Consider the following 17880-nt stretch of genomic DNA (forward strand, 5'->3'; position numbering starts at 1 on the left):
ACGCCTGGACAGTGAAAAACCGCTCGAGGGCGCTCATGCGTTCGGACCAATATAGAAACTTCTGAAATGATAGACATACATAACTTCTCACAATATCTAGCTTGTATTGGTTGACACTATAATGCTGCCCAAATCTCGACATTTTCTCATCCGGATAACCACAAGTTCAAAGCCACATGCATTTCATATGCAGTGACATGCAAGCCACTAATTTTGTGGTAGATTCTTGAAAACAAGTTCCATCGGCGCTGCAACCAAAGTAAAAGCATCACGTTTTCCTTTCCAAAAGGAATTCTCACTAAAGCTGTCGGCGAAAGAAACCTCGTACCGAGTTAAGATCTCCGCGACCACTCGGCGTACTTCCATTAATGCCAGCTGCTTTCCGACGCACGCATATGGACCTATATCTATGTTAATGCTGATCGCATACGTGAGTGGGGCTGACATACCTCCTCCAAACGGGATGAAGGCAGCGGAATCCTTGATGAGTTCTGGATGAGTAGTCCACCTCTCGGGTTTAAACTCGTTGGAATATTGGAAAACTCTTTCATCTAACTCACGGTTATCAAGTGGTCGAAACTTGAAAATTGAGATTCAGAAATTACCTCTGAAGAGTGTGTGCATGGGCGTTGCAACCAACACATCACCAGGGATGTATGTGTTGCCGATTTGAAGACCTTCCGGGGGAGTCATGCGTTGCATGCCAGATGGTACTACTGGATGTAAACGAATGGTCTCGTTTATTACAGCATTCAGTAGCTTTATCCCGCTCAACTGGTCCGCAAACAGATCAGGGTTTTCATTCAATTCTGCTCGAAGAATATCTTGTAGAGTTGAGTCTTTGGCGATGTGGAAGAAAACATTGCTTAAAGTCGCTGCTGTTGTGTCGCTGTTAATTTTTATTAGCTATGATGCCACTCATATGAGCTTTAAATGGAGACTCTACCTTCCAGCGACACTAATGAGATACGTGTCTCCATGAAGGTTGAGAAAATCCTGTTCAGTCTTGGAACCTTGTTCAAATGCCTTGATAAGCCAATGAAAGACGTCTGGACGATAAGGTGGGTTCTATAAACTTTGAGGTTAATAAATTGACAATTGATACAAATGTGAGGAACTGTTACTTGTCTTCGGTGTTGAACCTGGTCATCGAGCCAACCCCAAAATTTGAGATAGTCGGCATTGATCAGCGGGATGATTTTGAAAAATGGAAAAAGCCACATTAAATGGCTGAATAGGCCGATCATTTTCATATCGGCATGTAATTGAGTATAGAAATACTTGTCCTTTCCGTCTAAGATCATGTCAAATGATTTGCCGAAAGACAAATCGCCCATCACATCTATCGCATAATAGTTGAACCACCGAGTCATATCCATAGGTTTATTTAGGTGCTTCTGGATCTTTTGGATGAGTTGTGATGCATAATGAACAACTCTCGGCTCGTAATCTCGTAGTGCTACATAAACATGGTAGTTTTCTTAGTGAAAATAACGGCCATGATTTTTGAAAGGACTAACCGTTAGTACTAAAACCTTGATCCCAGACCTTCCGTCTTTTTGCATGGGATGCCTTATCTCTATCGGTCTGAAGTGAGAATCGAGGCTCAAGACAATTGTACCATGGACCTTTCGAAACATTCGCCTTGGAGCTGTAGATAAATGCGACCGCAGCCGGATCCGCAATGGATAGTTCGGTGGGACCTAGAAATTCCTATGCATAAACTGGTGCCCGAGAGTTGAAATCAAATACCATTGGAAAGACCCTGAAAGACCCTGAAAGACTTACCGATGCGGACGTAATCGCCGTATTTCTGATGAAGCTTTTCAGTCTCCTCATAAAGACGGAAATTTTTGGCAGACAGGAAAGTCACGTAAAAGTTGGACAATCGAGCGAAAATTGGACCTGGAAATCTGTTGAGCCGATGCAGAGCACCTCTATAGAGAAGCATGCTACTGTAAACACCCACGACATGAAATACAAGAATTTTCAGGGACCAGCCAGCGTTCAAATCGATCTCAAATTTCTGAAGTGTCTCTAGGCAATCCAATGTAAGGAGTGTAGCCAGAGTGATTGCATATTTTATAACGATCTCAGGGGCTTTAAGGTCCCATTCTCCATGACGATAGAGGAGAACGTGAAATGCGACGCCAGATAGTCCTGCGACAGCAGCTAATGAATCTGCGAATCGTGCCATGGTGGTTGCAGTTGTTCACTGTGAAAACTGCAGACGACATTTACCCCATAGAAGAAGGGGTATTGAGACAAATAGATGGCACATGTTTCTCTTTTCTCCTATTCGATGCCTTGCATTAGTGCTCTGCCGAGAAGCAGAGAAAGAGAATGATTGGGAAACGAGATGCGCCTAGCGGAATATCCATCAACGATTTGAATGTGCAAGGAAGCGATTGGCTCAGATGAGACCTTGCCGCCCTACATGTTTGATGATGTGGGGAAGCAACTTTCGCACATTCACTCCATCATCCGAGTCCAGAATGCTTTTTTATGATCGGGACTCCAGGAACCTTGATCTTTGTGAGGAATGTAGATTGCCTATTTTGTGGTGTCAAGCTAGATAACCTAAATCCGGCCTAGTTTGTATCACATAATAATACCTCACCTCTTGAGATATTCTCTATAGCATCCTAGTCAATCAATCAACTGTTCAATTATCCCAATCATTACTATTCTATCACGTAACCTTTGTCATGTCGCTCCATACCATGAGATTAATCATGCTCAGTAGTGCCTCCGAATCTCAGCTAGACATGAACGCGTGCTGTGAAAAAGTAATAATGGGATAATGTAGCGAGGATTGGACTGATGGTCTTAATTGGTGACGCTTGGAGCGCGGGGCGCCCGCGTGACGGTGCACATGTCAAATTCAGACATCAATAATTCGCTGATTTGAATATGCATTAGCCGTCCTAGTGGGAAAGTAAACGGGCTACCTCGAATTAGTTTCCTGAACCGCAATGGAAAGAGTAGAAGTCTTTTGTTGGTTTCATGGCATAAAAGGTACTAGAACTACCAGCCTGAGCTTGTTATTTTTGAAAACTCCCGACATGTTGATATTTTTTATTCACAACCATGATATGAAGTCTGGACTTAGATCGCGAAAGGGACTTTCATATTTCAGCTGGTACATATCAAGATTTCAAGGTTTTAGTGGCTCTGTATAAATCAATTTAAATATCGGTAATATTACACAAAGTCTCCGAAGCGTGATCGGAGGGTTAGCCGGTAGTGGAGTAGTATCGGGTGTGGTATGCCTGGCTCTTTTGGCTCTCATGGGCTGTGCCCACTATTCTACTGCTGATACTGTACGGAGAGTTTCGGGCTCATCTTGTACCACCTGTTCCATCGTATCATCTTCTTCTTGGTTCGGAGATGGCCCAACCCGCTGATAGTGGAGGTCTCCAGTCGGCACAGTTCCACCTAGGAACATTGTTCGGCTAGCCTGTCGGCGGTTTTATCCCTCCGGTTGCCGGTTTGTTAAGCATCAATCGGACCTAGAAACCGCGTTCGTCCATCGTGTTCTGCCAGGGACACAAAACGGTCGGATATTTGAGAGGCTTGCGGGGTATATACTAGAACATTGAGGTGAACTCATCAGGCAGAAGGCACCTGGAGACTTGTTTTTTAGACACTTGGCGGGCCGCAGCGGGGTTGGTACTAGATAGCGCGTCAAATCTTAAAACTTTTGGTCCCACTATTAACCGCGATACAAAGAATGAATCAGGCGTGCTTGGCTTCGTTTTTCCTATAAAGTAAAGCTTCACTAAGTCATTTTGGCCCCCAGGATAAGGGTTCGGTGGGGTTTCGTCAGCTGAAGCTAGCGTCATTCGAGTTGAGGCCCCGGGGCGGGGTCTCATGGGCCGAGAGGGGAATAAATACATAAATACACAAGAAACGCCCAAGTTGTGACCAGTTTTCATTTTTACGACCAAACTCTTATCTACGCGCAATATTAAAATGCCTGCTGTTAAAGCTATTGTGGCCGAGGTGCCAACCACCCCTCTAGTGAGGAATTGGTCCCTGCAAGAAGTGGATATCAGCTCCCCTGGCGATGACGAAGTCTTGGTCGAGCTGTATGCCACGGGCATCTGCTCGACCGACATTCTACTTGGCTCATTGCCAAAGGGTTCGATGAGCGTAGAATACCCGAAGATCGTGGGACACGAAGGTATTTTGATATACACCCGACTGGGCTGAAGTTGCAGAGCCGATCACACTTTTTTTTTTTGCGAAATGAATTAACAATATTAGGGGCTGGTATTGTACGGGAGATTGGTAAGAATGTGCGGTCTGTAGCTTTAGGCGACCCGGTTGTCCTATCCTTCAGCTCCTGCACATTGTGCGCGCAATGCGAGGATTCTCACCCTGCATACTGTGATGACTTTAGGCCTCGAAATTATCGCGGGAAACAAGAGTCGACGAAAATTATTTCCTCAGGCAAAAAAGTATGGACTGAGTTCTTCGGACAGTCGAGCTTTGCACAATTTAGTGTTGTCAACAAGACGAGTGTCGTGAATGTCAAGGATTTGATCCAGGACTTGAGCGAGCTGAAGCTCTTCGCTCCTCTTGGCTGTGGATTCCAAACCGGCATGGGTGCTATTCAAAATGTTGCACAAGCTGGTCCCAAAGACGTGGTCTTAATTTCAGGAATGGGCGCCGTTGGAATGGGCGCTCTGATGGTAAGTCGTTTCCACGAGAAAGTCGAGACATGCTAGTTAGAGAGAGATAACTGATTATCGGACAGACTGCTGTAATTGAGCAATGCAAAACGATTATTGCAGTTGATAGAGTGAAAAGTCGCCTTGATTCTGCAAAGAAATTTGGGGCCACACACACTATCAACACGAGCAATCCGAGTTTCATAAACTTGAACGAAGCTGTTCGTGCGTTAGTCCCTGGTGGTGCGTCGATTGCGATTGATGCGACCGGTGTCCCTGAGATTATCGAGCAAAGTATGGAGGCAACTCAGAAGCGTGGTAAAATCATCCTAATCGGAGTCCCGCCGCTCGACTATTTCATGAATATTCAAGGAGCCGCTCTTCTTAATGTAAGTTCCAATGGGGATGTCAGATATATCGAGAGTGGTCAAAAAGCTGACATTGGATTGCGCAAAATAGTCTGGACGCTCAGTTATAGGATGCCTTGTTGGTGACTGTGATTCCCAAGCTGTAAGCATCAGTCCTCCGGTATAACTTGTTCATCTTCAGCTCATCCTTTTATAGGCCATTCCTCAGATCATCAAGTGGTATCGGGAAGGAAAGTTTCCAATTGATCAATGCGTGCAGGCCTTCGGTGTTAGTTGACCGAAGATCAGTGTTCATATGTAAACGCTAATACGAGTCCCAGGCAATGGAGTATGAAAAGGCTTTAGTGAGCTTCAAGAAAGGAGAAGTGATCAAGCCTGTCCTAGTTTGGAAGGATTAACTATTTCCATTTGACCTGATGCATTGCTTGTGGGAATGTTTTTGGTGTCTGAAGCTTACGGTAGGTTTTGAGAACCTATGGAAAGCCAAGTCCCAGCATATTTTCATGGGAAACTAAGGAGGCGCGAAGCAGTGCAGGCAAATGGTAGGTGAAGTAATTTTGGGAATACATGCAGTGGAACTAAGACATGTCATTTAAATTCATTGACTCCAAGACCTCTATGGGTATTTTCTTTACAGCATGATATTGCTGCTAAGCAAGGCAATTACCCCGCCGAATATAACAAGTTCAGAGTAACATAATTCATTGGTACTGAGAACGGAGATCGTTAATGAGATAACTGCCAAGGTAGATTGTATCTCGAAGCTAGGCGCTAGAACCAATTTGAAACAAACATGAAATGTAAGCAGCAAACTTGAATACATCATATCCAATCACCACAATCCAGCTTTCAATTCCAATCAGCAACAGACATCATAAAATTTTCCTAACGCCAGCCACCTCAAGTGTGTCTGCTACTGCTGGAAGTAGAGCTCTGGGATCCGGGCGGGGAGCCACTGCCACCACCCATGCCAGAGTTCTCATTCTCAACACCACCCTCCTCAGTGTAGTAGGCAGCAGGAGTGATATCGGTATCCTCGGTAGCATCGATTCCAACCGTAATCCAGGCAAATATACCGTCCGAGACGTCATCACCGAGGAGGACGTACTCCATGAAGGGGTCAATGGTTGCAGCTTCCTCAGAAAGAATGCTGTCGTCGGAATTGGTGGTGACGTCCTGGGTGTTAGCCGAGTATGGTGAGACATTTTCAACGGTAGTAATCAAGTCCTGGTCGAAGAATAGCTGGCCAACATGGGAGGACTTGGCGGTGTAAAGACCATTCAGGGTATCGTTTGCTTGAACATTTGTTTCGTTGACAGAGTGGGTGAGAACTGTAACGTAAACCATGATTAGCCGTCGTGAAGGATAATACTGACCAGGTTGGCTTCGAGTGTAGCTGGATGTGATAAGCAATCATACCGTGAATATGAGTAGCACGACCGGTATAGTGACCGGGGAAGATAGACTCAAATTGAACAACTCCGTCGCTGTTGCTAGGCTGGATTCCACGAAGGAAGGTGTCGTCCAGGTTGGAAGCATCCGACGAGTCACCATTTCCGCTGGCTTGAACGCCTGAGTAAACGCCCTAAAAACGAAAATTCAGTAATATGCTATGTTAGATGGACAGAGCGAGTTACTGACAGTTGAATTGCAGTGCCAAATGTCCATGTAGACATTGGGCAATGGGTTGCAAGTATTGGTGTCAACAACCTGGATATCCATGTAGAGAGGCACGCCCTCCTGAGTCTCAACAACATTCTCACGGATCAATTCGCCAGTGACATCTTGACACAATTAGCTCCAGTGGGCATTTCGAGGAACAAGGTAGTATTTGGAGCTTACAGTAAGGGCCTTGAGTGACATCCGGACCCAAGATACAAGTCGCCTCAGAGCCGAAGAGTACACTTGCGTCGGTCGACGGATCGACATTGGTGAGGTTGGACCTGTGAGAGGTGCTCAATTCGGTGTCCAAATCGCGAGCCTTGAGAAAACGGGAAGCTGGCAGTCAATCAGTTTGAAAATCCCGGGTTATCAATTAGATTCGGATAAATTACTGTTCTTCAATCCGCGGCGGCTGCGGATGTGCTTCACCGCATGTTCACGGCGAACAACATTCTTGTCCTCAAGACCCCGAGCCTTGAGTTTCGAAGCGCACTGTGAAAGTCCTCTGTTATGAACAGCAGAGTTTTTCAGGAACGCGGCGCGCTCGGCTGCTTCAGCTTTGACATCATGGCCGGGATGAGCAGAGACAACGCTGGCTAAGCCGACCAAGCCAAGTGCAAGAGCGGAAGAAAGGTGCACCATTGTGATTTCAGTGGTAGGGAATTTTCAATGTGAGAAGGAAGATTTGCTGCTTGGTGATTGCAAGCAAACTGCGTCCTCCTACACTGCTCTTTATACCAATGTCTTCTTCATTTCTTGGCTATACGTACCTTATTGCATACGATGCCAAGAGCAGCTGACGAAGTTATGAAGCACACCCCGAGGTGCATATCCACACACGAATCAGATTGTTCCCTTTTCTCATCATTGAGGTACTGTATAAAAGTTCCAGGGCAAATGCTGGGTCCACAGTGGAGAATCCTTCGGACCCCAAATACCTAGATCGCGGAGCAAAACCAGGTTCTTGAACATCGGATACCACAGGATCAACTCCATGGAAATAAACATGAAGCCCGTTGCCAATGGAGAAAGGACAGAAGTCCCGTCGCAAATAAAATGTCTTTCAATTAAAGATTCATGGGTGTGCATTCGCCAGAAACGAGCCAAGACGGAGCGAAGGCTCAAAAGGAGGAAATTTTCCATGTATAAGAGGGTAAAGGCTCTCAATTTGCACTTTTTATGCACCATGCAGTCTTAAGATACAAAGGTACCCAATCATTCGACGCAAAGTGACATTGGCAGTGATCTGCAAAGCTGACGAGGTTGCCTTCGGCAGATACCCTGAATGTGGACCGGCCAAGACCACTAATCTCAATTTTACTAATGAATAGCTTGCGATACGTTGAAATGCCTACCTTATATGCGCCATCAACATATTAACCTTTATCGAAAGTGCCCCCGAGGCCCCTGTACCCCTACGTTCCCGCTCCGCTTAGTAACCTCCGTCCACTTGGAGGTTTTTGGGAAGACGTGGTGAGTGTACGTATCCCCTTCTTGGCTTTCTTGGCGAGGCTTATCGGATATTCGTCCGGCGTTGACCCTTAGCACATTGGAATCCAAATCACGAGCACGTCTTGAGCGGCTTTTGAAATAGTGTAGCTTCTGAACTGACGTGATCGTAATCTCTTACTCATACCGCTCAGCTCATGCATGTTCATAATTTGCAGTGTCCAGGGGTACATAAAGACGGATAGCTTGGCCCAGGGCTCCCCCGTTTGGCCACGGCAGTAATCCGGCAAAGAGTATGCCGATCAACACAAGCGCATTGAGGAGTTTCATTCATTAACTTTAATCTCCATATCGCCTACACTAGCAATACCAATTTTAGGAACAAAGTGAGAGAGAAAAAAGGCAAAAGAACCACATTAATTCAATCTAGAGCAATACCTATACATTCAAGTTGGGTGTAAGCTATGTACTAGTGCAACACTAAGAATCATTCGTGGAAACAACTTGAATGTAGTATATGTTCAGTTTTGCACTGGCCTGTTTGGGCAGGTGAGTTCCTTGAAAGCTTGGAGTGATGAGTACTAGCAAGAGACCATGCCAAAAAATGCAAGCCAGCATTGTAACAAATGAAATGCAGTAAGATCCACTCATACCCCTGTGTTTTAGTCTAGTAGGATTCTGCAACATTCATATGAAAGCCAAGAACCTCGCAGCACCTCTCGCTAACATTTGAACGTGGGAAATAAGTTGAGCTTAAATATGCAAGTGGTACAACTCAGACAAATAAGAACTTGGAACTCCGGTAGTTTCTCGGTCAGCTGTAGCATGCGGTTGGTATTTTTTGTTCATCTCATAGTTTTTGGTTGACAATTTGCATTTTACTGCGCGGTGGTCTGGTTTTTCAATGTCCCGTTAGAAAATGAACAACTTCGTTCGTATATTACCATCACTGCTATATCCCAAAGCAGTATGAAAAAACACGTAGATGGCTCTGAAATCCATGACTAGTATCATTACAGGGTATGAGAAACAGCATGTAGAAAGCACATGGTCCAATACTGGAATTGATTCATCATATTTGGGAACGTGTGATCTAAACAAACTTGATCCATCGGAAATAAATCTGCTTTCGACACACAAACAAATTGACCAATGAGGGGAATTCGGCTTTGTACATAAACTTTAGAGCACATTAAAGGAGATCTAGCACACAGAGTCTATACCCTTGCGAGAAAAACTCTACGTGTGAAATTTTTGGGGGGCCAAAAGTGCATAAATTATAGATGCAATTTAGAAAACGGAAAACTCACGTAAGAGTTCTGCAATAGTTTTCCTTCTGAATTAAATAAAAATCTTTGCAAGAGGGCACAGTACAATTTTGGAATACAGAAACTTGGAATTCTCTTTTAATGATTTAAAATGATACTGAACAACTTAAAGCGCATGAGACTCAAAGAAAAGTGGGAATGCTATAATATTATTAGCCCAAATGATGAGCGAAGATTAACTGAGCCTCTTCAAGTTCACGCTAAAGTGTACCACCTGAGAAGAGAACCCGTATGACTTAAAGCCTGGGAAAAAAAGCCCTGAAGGGGTACGTTTCAAGAAAATATTGGATTGCAACTTGAAGGTTCAATGTCCACATTTCATTCAAAGTAACAAGGATATCTATCAAAATTCATGTCTCAGTTGATCCCTCGTCAATAACCCTATTCAACTTGAAGTTGCTCCACTGCCAGGGCTAATTCTTCCCAATTTAGTTCAAATGTTACAATTTGAAGCCCTGGAACCTGGTTATGAGAGACCACACAGGAACAAACATCACATGAACATCAGATTGAAAATAAATCAGCGCTCCGTTCTCAAAGCCCCCTTCCACAACTTCCCACCACGGTACCTTATCTAACCGTCCACTGTTCTCATGTTTAGATTAATGTAAGCTCAATGGGTGCTAAAGTACCGTTTTGAATCGAGCCTGCATGGTGACGAGCCACAAGGCCATAGCCAAATTGATACCTGAATATTATATTAGCTAAGCCAATCATCGAACTTTAGGGCAAAAGCGAAAAAAAAAGAAATGCTTACTTGTCAAGGAAGGGCAAAAGCTCGTTGAGTCCAGGAGTGCTACGCCAATCGCGCATGAGGTCACAAGCAATAGCAAAAAGCCCCATAAGAGTGACTCCAGCGCGCTCCATGCGGCGATTGGCATCCTCAGCGAGTCGAATGTCAAATGTTCCACTAGCATCGGTGTTTGCATAGACTTCATATCCCTCATCAATAAGGGACAGAGCCAAGAATGTAGTACCTAAGGAAAGTTAGACGTGATTCGCGTGATAAAATCTTTGGTGATAAGAAGGCGATGTGGTAACTTACAAACTTCAGTTACGATGCCTCCAATAATCAGTTGCTTCTTTCCAGTCGCTCTAACTGCAGCACGGAAGTCGGCATTGTCCCAGGCGTTGACCTCACCCTGGCGGCGAATAAAGGTAGCATTAGGATGCATTTCGGTGATTTCCTTCAACAGAAGGCCATTGGGGCCGGAGTCAGACGAGGAAGTCAAAACAGTGGGCAGATTGAAAACATTTCCCAGGGCCGCATGAGCAAGCATGTTGTTGCGGAAATCATTGGTACCAAAGTCACGGACCAGCTGGGACAGACCAACTTCGTGGTCGATAACAAGAAGGGCCTATTGCGGTTAATATTCAATGGCTTCAGGAGAATTGAAGAAGGCAGCTTACAGCGTCATCCTTGTCAATTCTGTTCCATGCGTTTACAGGAGCACAAACAGCCAAGAGAAGGCCAGTACCCAAGATGGAAGAGATATACATGATGATTGATAGAAAGGCTTTTGAGGCTTCTGAAGATCTGGTATACCTTGAGGTTCTTTGGATCTGATGTGGAACTGAGGATTTTAAAACAACCGGGGTTCTCTACCTTTTATACACGACATTGACCGTATATCTTATTTTTCAAGACTATCTTCAATTATCTCATAATCTTGACAAAGGCCTTTCAAATATCCTTGGCGCTTACACTTTGCCCAAGAATCTCTTGGTATGTAGAAGCGAACGGCTCTAGACGATCAGCACTAAGCACGTGGCGTAGTTCGGGTGGTACAATGGCATTCAGACTTAGATTTCGACCTCAGTGGCGATTCAATTTGTAGAGCAGCTTTTCCGACAATGTCTCTATGTGCCATTGGAAAACACTGAAAGCTATAGGATACGGCGAGGTGCGCGTGGATGACTCAATAACTAAATAAATTGGTCAGCAGAATAATTCCGGTGTACGTGGAGATTTCTTGCATTTTAAACTATACCCTTGGAATGCGAGATACGATTCTCCGGGAAGATTATGAAAATATCGACCGCTACTTGCCTATGACAGCTTTGTGATCGGGTCAGGGTGAGTCGGGAATCTGTCAGCCGTAGTCATGCAGGGCTGGTTGAACTAGCTTATTTAGTGTCTTACAAAGTTGAGACTAAGGCTTGTGTCAGCATGCATGACAGGTCGAACCCTGAACTAAATGGTACTTTTGAATCAGTGGCACTCTACCTAAACCTCTCTAGCTCTTTTTGTTCATTTATAAAACTCATCATTGACTATTTTGGAAAATGAAGACTCAATGCCAAGAGGAGACATCTACCATGAGTGGAGCCCATTTGAATCCAATTAATAGCAACTCCCATATCAGATGCCGTTAATCTCGTATAGATTCCTCCATATTGTCTTATTTTTTGCCTCATCTGAGCATATTTTTGAAAGTAGTAGCCTGCCGCCTACCATTCCTAGGTTGGTTGTAATATAGCTGCATCTCAAACTGAAACCATTCTTGAGGTGTCGGTGAGAGAAGTGGGCTTGTCTTAATCAAATTATCTGGAAATTGGGAAATTCAGAAGCCTTTCTCCTCTACAGTGAATAGGGGGCCGCAGCAACCCTGGGATTGGCGATATAATGCACACATCTGCTGGAAAGAACGTCCCACGCGAATAGTAAGATTGCATGTTAAATAAGATTCGGTTAGTACACAAGTGGGAATCAGTAGAACTGAGGTTTCAGTTTTCCCTTAATGGGCGAATGCCCATTAATCGAGAGCCAAATAGCGCGTGCTGACTTGGGCAAAGAAAATTTTGCAAGCGACGCCAGCCTAGACTCGGATATTGTATATTTTCCCCACCCTCCACTAATGATGGTGAGGACCGCGGCGAATACACTTGGCACTAGGGTATTTCCATGGCGATAGTGACAAACTGGATATAGGATTGCGACGATATATTTTGCCCAACTCCAGTTAGTGAGATAGCTAACAAGTACATAAAGTACGAGGGCAGGGCCATCACAAGGAAGTAACCTTTGTGTGCGGTCTAACGACGGTCTGCCACATTATTAAGGCATCGAACGCGAAAGTTCGCTCGAAAGTTAGCTCAGTAGAGCTATGATATGTATATTGAGATATTCGTGGAGATCAAAAAGCTCGGCCTGTCAAGTCAACATTTTATTTTGGGTGGGGTTAATATGTGGGTACTTTGGGATTAAATGTGGTACATCAGCGGGCGGGTGTTGGTGAAAAGGAATATATGGAAATCCGCGAAAAGCGTCTGCAGAGCTTCAAGTCTCCAAGGAAAGAGAAAATAGGGGATACATGTAAATCTATGATTTGATGGTACGCCTCAAATACTAACGCTAGAGTGCAGGAGATTAAGTCCAGTCTGTGACTTTTACCCCACCGCTTGTCGTCAGCGATCACGTGCAGCGTCACCGCCCGAGCTATCGACAGCTTGCCAACATTCGAGATCCTGAACTTCTCCCCGGAGAGCGAATTCCTGTGTACTTCCGCAACCCTTGTTCTTTTTGGCCAGTCCAGACCTCGAGGCCACAAGTGCTTCCCGGAAGGCCGTACCGACCTTACTTTCACCCCAACCCATTTCCGTGCCACCGCGCCCTCCGAGCGTTTGAGTTGCCTGACATGGCCGACGTTCTCGACCCCCGAATGACTTCCATTAAGCCTCGCTTCAAGTATAATACAATTGGAGGAATCAACGGCCCCCTTGTGGTTCTGGACAATGTGAGACTCCACCAAGAAAGTGACAAACTACGAATCAGCTGCTGATCCCTTATCTCGTATTGCAATTAGGTCAAGTTCCCACGTTTCTGTATGTACATCTAGACTTCCGACTCGCTCGCCGATGATCGACACAACACCAACGACCTTTCCGGAAATGGCTTTTGCTGATATTCTGTAGCTGAGATTGTGAGCTTGACACTTCCCGATGGCACTGAGCGAAGTGGCCAGGTGTTGGAGGCTAGAGGTAAGCCAGATATATTTTCCCCCAATAGCGCCGGCAATTGAAACGAGTACTTACATTTTATTCGCTATAGGAAACCGAGCAGTTGTCCAGGTATGCGATAATATACACCTCCATTCGACTCCCTCATAAGCCGATATTAAACGACCCAATCAATTCTAGGTTTTCGAAGGTACCTCGGGCATTGATGTGAAGAAGGTAGGACCACTCGAAACCTCGCACTAGAAGTATACCCTTTGCTGATTCCGAATTAGACGAAAGTCGAGTTCTCTGGGCACAGCTTGAAGCTCGGTGTGTCCGAGGACATGCTTGGTCGAGTGTTCGACGGTTCCGGACGTGCTATTGATAAGGGACCCAAGGTGTTGGCTGAGGATTACTTGGATATCAACGGCCAGCCTATCAACCCTTACTCTCGAGTATGATCATTCAGATGTATACAGCAAAGGATTGGTCACTAATATCTTCTAGGTGTACCCCGAAGAAATGATCTCCACCGGTATCTCCGCTATCGACACCATGAACTCCATCGCCCGTGGACAGAAGATTCCCATTTTCTCCGCTGCCGGTCTTCCCCATAGTACGCCAATATCTATATGCGCCGTTCCCCTTCCAATTCTCTAACCATATCCCAGATGAAATCGCCGCTCAGATTGCTCGACAGGCTAGTTTGGTTAAGCCCAGCAAGGGTATTCACGATGACCACGAGGATAACTTCTCAATTTGTTTCGCCGCTATGGGTGTTAACATGGAGACTGCTCGATTCTTCACTCGTGACTTCGAAGAGAACGGCAGTATGGAGCGTGTCACTCTGTTCTTGAACTTAGCCAACGACCCCACTATTGAACGTATCATTACTCCTCGTCTCGCCCTGACTACCGCCGAATACTACGCTTATCAGCTCGAGAAGCACGTTCTGGTTATCATGACTGATATGTCAGCATACTGTGATGCCTTGCGCGAGGTTTCCGCTGCCCGTGAGGAAGTGCCTGGTCGCCGTGGATACCCCGGTTACATGTACACAGATTTGTCTACCCTCTACGAGAGAGCAGGACGTGTTCAGGGTCGTAACGGTTCTATTGTACGCCACTTTCCTTACACTCGAATGGCCTCGTCCGTCTACTAACCAACCGCATTAATGTCTCTAGACTCAAATCCCCATCTTAACTATGCCTAACGATGGTATGATCCTTTTTAGCTTTACGCTACCAGAATTTAGTGTATTAACAGCTCTTTCTAGATATTACCCACCCTATTCCCGATTTATCAGGTGAGTTGATCTCCGAAATTCAAACGTCGATTTGAAGATACATCATATCATTGATAATTTTTTGCTAATACAACATATTCAACAGGGTACATTACTGGCAAGTTCACTCCATTCCCACCTATTTTAGGACCATGGATTATTGCTCCATCCCTTTTATATTTAACAATTGGAACATCGCTAACATGAAAGCAGAGGGTCAAATTTTCATTGATCGACAGCTTTACAACAAGGGTGTTTACCCACCCATTAACGTGCTCCCATCGCTTTCCCGTCTCATGAAGTCTGCCATTGGTGAGGGTCGCACTCGCAAGGACCACTCCGATGTGTCCAACCAGCTGTACGCCAAGTACGCCATTGGTCGTGACGCGGGTATGTCATTTTACATCCCTCATATCTTGATGTCCTATACCCATATTAACAATCTCAATAGCTGCCATGAAGGCCGTCGTCGGTGAGGAGGCTTTGTCCTCTGAAGACAAGCTCTCCCTCGAGTTCCTCGACAAGTTTGAACGCACATTCATCTCCCAGTCCCCATACGAGTCCCGCACTATCTACGAGTCCCTCGATATCGCCTGGAACTTGCTCCGCGTCTACCCCAAGGAGCTTCTCAACCGTATCCCCAAGCGCGTTCTGGACGAATTCTACGCTCGCTCTGCTCGCAAGCTTCCTGCTAAGGATACTCGGGATAACTCTGCCGAGAATCAACAGAACGAAGACCTTATCGATGCTTGATTTAGCAAATCTGTGAAGTTTCGGGTAATTTAGTCGTTTGTACTGATTTGTTTGTTTGAGGCGCGGGGGTAGCTGATGCTAAACCGTACATACATATTCTCAGTGCCATTTGGGGAAAATATGGCACGCATGTTTTTCATGTCAAGTATCTCAATTTGATTCAATTTTGCAGCCACATTTAGATCTCATTCCTTCCGTGCATGAAAAGGAGGTATAATCCAGGGAAGTAGAGATGAAAGGATTCACTCCCAATTGTATCGCCATTACTGGCTGCCAATACGGCAACTTAGCGCATAATTTGCTTCATTTAAATTATGAATGCCATTTAATATCTGCGGTCACCAGAGGTCTTCATAAAGCAAGTTCTAGGCTTAAAACCTTTACCGAAGTGTTTGGATCAAGAGTGAATAAGTAAAAATTGAATTAAAATTTGCATCAATAAATTGATATACAGACGTGTCCCATTCATCATTCCGCTAACAAAAAACAAGCTTCACATATGAAGACATAAGATAATACCAGCCCAATAATCTAAGAAATGAACTTAAACCTCCTGGTGGCTAATAGCAGGGGCAAGGACAGCCTTTTCAACAGAAAGACCCATCTCACCAGCGAAGGTAGAGTGAGGCTTCCATCCAGCAGAAGTACGGGGAGTAGTCTCCTCCATCATCTTATCAACCTGCTCAAGAGTGAGACCCTTGGTCTCAGGGATGAGGAAGTAAGTGTAGATGAAGGCGCAGGTGCACAGTGCTCCCCAGATGAAGAAGACCTTAGGACCAAGGTTACCCTCATCAGTGTCGACCATGTAAGGAGTGATGACAGCGATGATCTAGAAGATAGAAAGTCAGCGAATGTTGATGAGGGAAGGAGACAGGAAGTTAGGAGGACATACGCAGTTCCAAAGCCAGTTAGAGGCGGTGGAGAGGGCAACACCGCGGGAACGGATGGGGAGAGGGAAAATCTCGCCGATAACGACCCAGGCACCGGGACCCCAGGTGCTAGCGAAGAAGAAGATGTAGATACAGATGAAAGCAATCATGGCGGCGACGGCCTTGTTATCATCGTAGTCGACGACACCGATGATGGCGACGATGAACTGGCAGATGACCATACCGAGGGCACCCCATAGGAGGAGGGGACGACGACCGACCTTCTCAATGGCGTAGAAGGAGATAGGGGTGGAGAGGACATTGACAATGGTGGTGATGATGCTGAGCAGGAAGGGGTTCTGGATAGTGTGGAGCTGAGTGAAGAAAGTGGTTCCGAAGTAGAAGACGAAGTTGACACCGGTCCACCTGTGAAATATTAGAATGGGATAGTGATAGATACGGGGATAAGAAGAACATACTGTTGCATCATCTGGAGGGAGGTACCAAGGATAGTACGGCGGAGGTTGCTGTTAGGCTCCCAGATGCTGCCACGGAAGCAGTTGAACCAGCTGCCGAAGTAGCCCTCCTGGGGAGTAGACTGGAGCTCGTAGAGGTGGTTGGCCTCGATCTCGTTCAACTCCAAGCTGATGTACTCAGAATCAGCGGGCTGTCCACGAACACGAGCAAGAGCCTGGCGAGCCTGCTCCTTTTGACCCTTGCGAACGAAGTAACGAGGAGACTCAGGCAGGAAGATAAGACCAGTTCCGAGGATCAGAGCCCAGAGCATCTGAAGGGCAACGGGGATACGGTAAGAGCCCGAGTCGGCGCGGTGCTCAGTGGCATAGTCGACACAAGTAGCCAGCATCAGACCGATGGTGATGCAGAACTGGTATCCGGAGACGATTGCACCACGAACTTTGCGAGGAGCAATCTCAGACATGTAAAGAATGATGACGGCTGACACGAAACCAACACCAAATCCAGCAATGAGACGACCCGCTACAAGAAGGCCAACAGCGGAAGAGGCAGTCTGGAGAGCAACACCAATGAGGAAAACGACACAGCCAGCGATGATGGTTGTGCGACGACCGAACCAATCGGCCAAGTCACCAGCCAAGATAGCACCGAAGAATGTACCAGCAGAAAGAATAGAGACGATCAGCGACTTCTTCCAAGAAGGAATGACGAAGTCTGCAGCGGCGACTGAGCCTTTCTCCTATTTTGGATATTAGCATGAATAGTAATTAGAGTAGGCATAATGTTATTGCTGTGAACTTACCAAGCCTTCGAAGGTCTCAATGAAGTAGTCCATACCAAGGACACCACCAATGTAACCGGAATCATAACCGAAGAAGATACCACCAAAGGCAGCAAAAGCACACATCAAGTAAGTCTTGAAGGTGACGGGGGCCTCCATGCGCGCAGCATCGACGCCCCCCATGGAGACAATAGCACCACCGGGCATTTGATTGAGACTGTTAAGACGAACTTCTGACAGAGGATGTATGATGGGATGGGTAGATAAATAAAAAGAAGTAGTAGAATGTAGTC

The 17880-nt window shown here is 45.7% G+C and overlaps 7 protein-coding genes across 7 annotated transcripts; 2 read left to right on the plus strand and 5 right to left on the minus strand.

The window, feature by feature from the left end:
• Positions 1–207: 207 nt before the first annotated feature.
• On the minus strand, positions 208–2197 carry N7478_010969 (cytochrome P450; the record flags this gene model as incomplete). The annotated part of the gene is made up of 8 exons (XM_056927183.1): positions 208–248; positions 300–401; positions 450–551; positions 606–889; positions 947–1068; positions 1125–1459; positions 1521–1703; positions 1789–2197. 8 exons carry the CDS (start codon positions 2195–2197, stop codon positions 208–210), a joined length of 1578 nt encoding a protein of 525 aa, XP_056774231.1.
• A 1778-nt stretch (positions 2198–3975) lies between these two features.
• On the plus strand, positions 3976–5442 carry N7478_010970 (Alcohol dehydrogenase superfamily zinc-type; the record flags this gene model as incomplete). The annotated part of the gene is made up of 5 exons (XM_056927184.1): positions 3976–4186; positions 4270–4697; positions 4763–5065; positions 5241–5312; positions 5365–5442. The coding sequence occupies 5 exons, from the start codon at positions 3976–3978 to the stop codon at positions 5440–5442; spliced, it is 1092 nt and encodes a 363-aa protein (XP_056774232.1).
• Positions 5443–5944: 502 nt separating this feature from the next.
• On the minus strand, positions 5945–7348 carry N7478_010971 (intradiol ring-cleavage dioxygenase; the record flags this gene model as incomplete). The annotated part of the gene is made up of 5 exons (XM_056927185.1): positions 5945–6375; positions 6464–6629; positions 6686–6828; positions 6887–7042; positions 7099–7348. 5 exons carry the CDS (start codon positions 7346–7348, stop codon positions 5945–5947), a joined length of 1146 nt encoding a protein of 381 aa, XP_056774233.1.
• A 2732-nt stretch (positions 7349–10080) lies between these two features.
• Positions 10081–10983, minus strand: N7478_010972 (putative isochorismatase family hydrolase; the record flags this gene model as incomplete). The annotated part of the gene is made up of 4 exons (XM_056927186.1): positions 10081–10171; positions 10241–10460; positions 10529–10841; positions 10894–10983. 4 exons carry the CDS (start codon positions 10981–10983, stop codon positions 10081–10083), a joined length of 714 nt encoding a protein of 237 aa, XP_056774234.1.
• Positions 10984–12891: 1908 nt separating this feature from the next.
• N7478_010973 (uncharacterized protein) lies at positions 12892–13080 on the minus strand (the record flags this gene model as incomplete). The annotated part of the gene is made up of 1 exon (XM_056927187.1): positions 12892–13080. One exon carries the CDS (start codon positions 13078–13080, stop codon positions 12892–12894), a length of 189 nt encoding a protein of 62 aa, XP_056774235.1.
• A 41-nt stretch (positions 13081–13121) lies between these two features.
• N7478_010974 (H(+)-transporting V1 sector ATPase subunit B) lies at positions 13122–15460 on the plus strand (the record flags this gene model as incomplete). Its single annotated transcript, XM_056927188.1, has 12 exons — positions 13122–13220; positions 13290–13308; positions 13399–13464; positions 13535–13554; positions 13624–13659; positions 13716–13877; positions 13930–14038; positions 14094–14539; positions 14607–14640; positions 14699–14728; positions 14921–15097; positions 15159–15460. 12 exons carry the CDS (start codon positions 13122–13124, stop codon positions 15458–15460), a joined length of 1500 nt encoding a protein of 499 aa, XP_056774236.1.
• Positions 15461–16004: 544 nt separating this feature from the next.
• N7478_010975 (sugar porter family MFS transporter) lies at positions 16005–17794 on the minus strand (the record flags this gene model as incomplete). The annotated part of the gene is made up of 4 exons (XM_056927189.1): positions 16005–16289; positions 16353–16755; positions 16809–17545; positions 17609–17794. 4 exons carry the CDS (start codon positions 17792–17794, stop codon positions 16005–16007), a joined length of 1611 nt encoding a protein of 536 aa, XP_056774237.1.
• Positions 17795–17880: the final 86 nt, after the last annotated feature.

Source organism: Penicillium angulare (genome assembly GCF_028827245.1).
Source record: "Penicillium angulare strain IBT 27051 chromosome Unknown utg000008l_segment0_segment0, whole genome shotgun sequence".
NCBI lineage: Eukaryota > Fungi > Ascomycota > Eurotiomycetes > Eurotiales > Aspergillaceae > Penicillium > Penicillium angulare.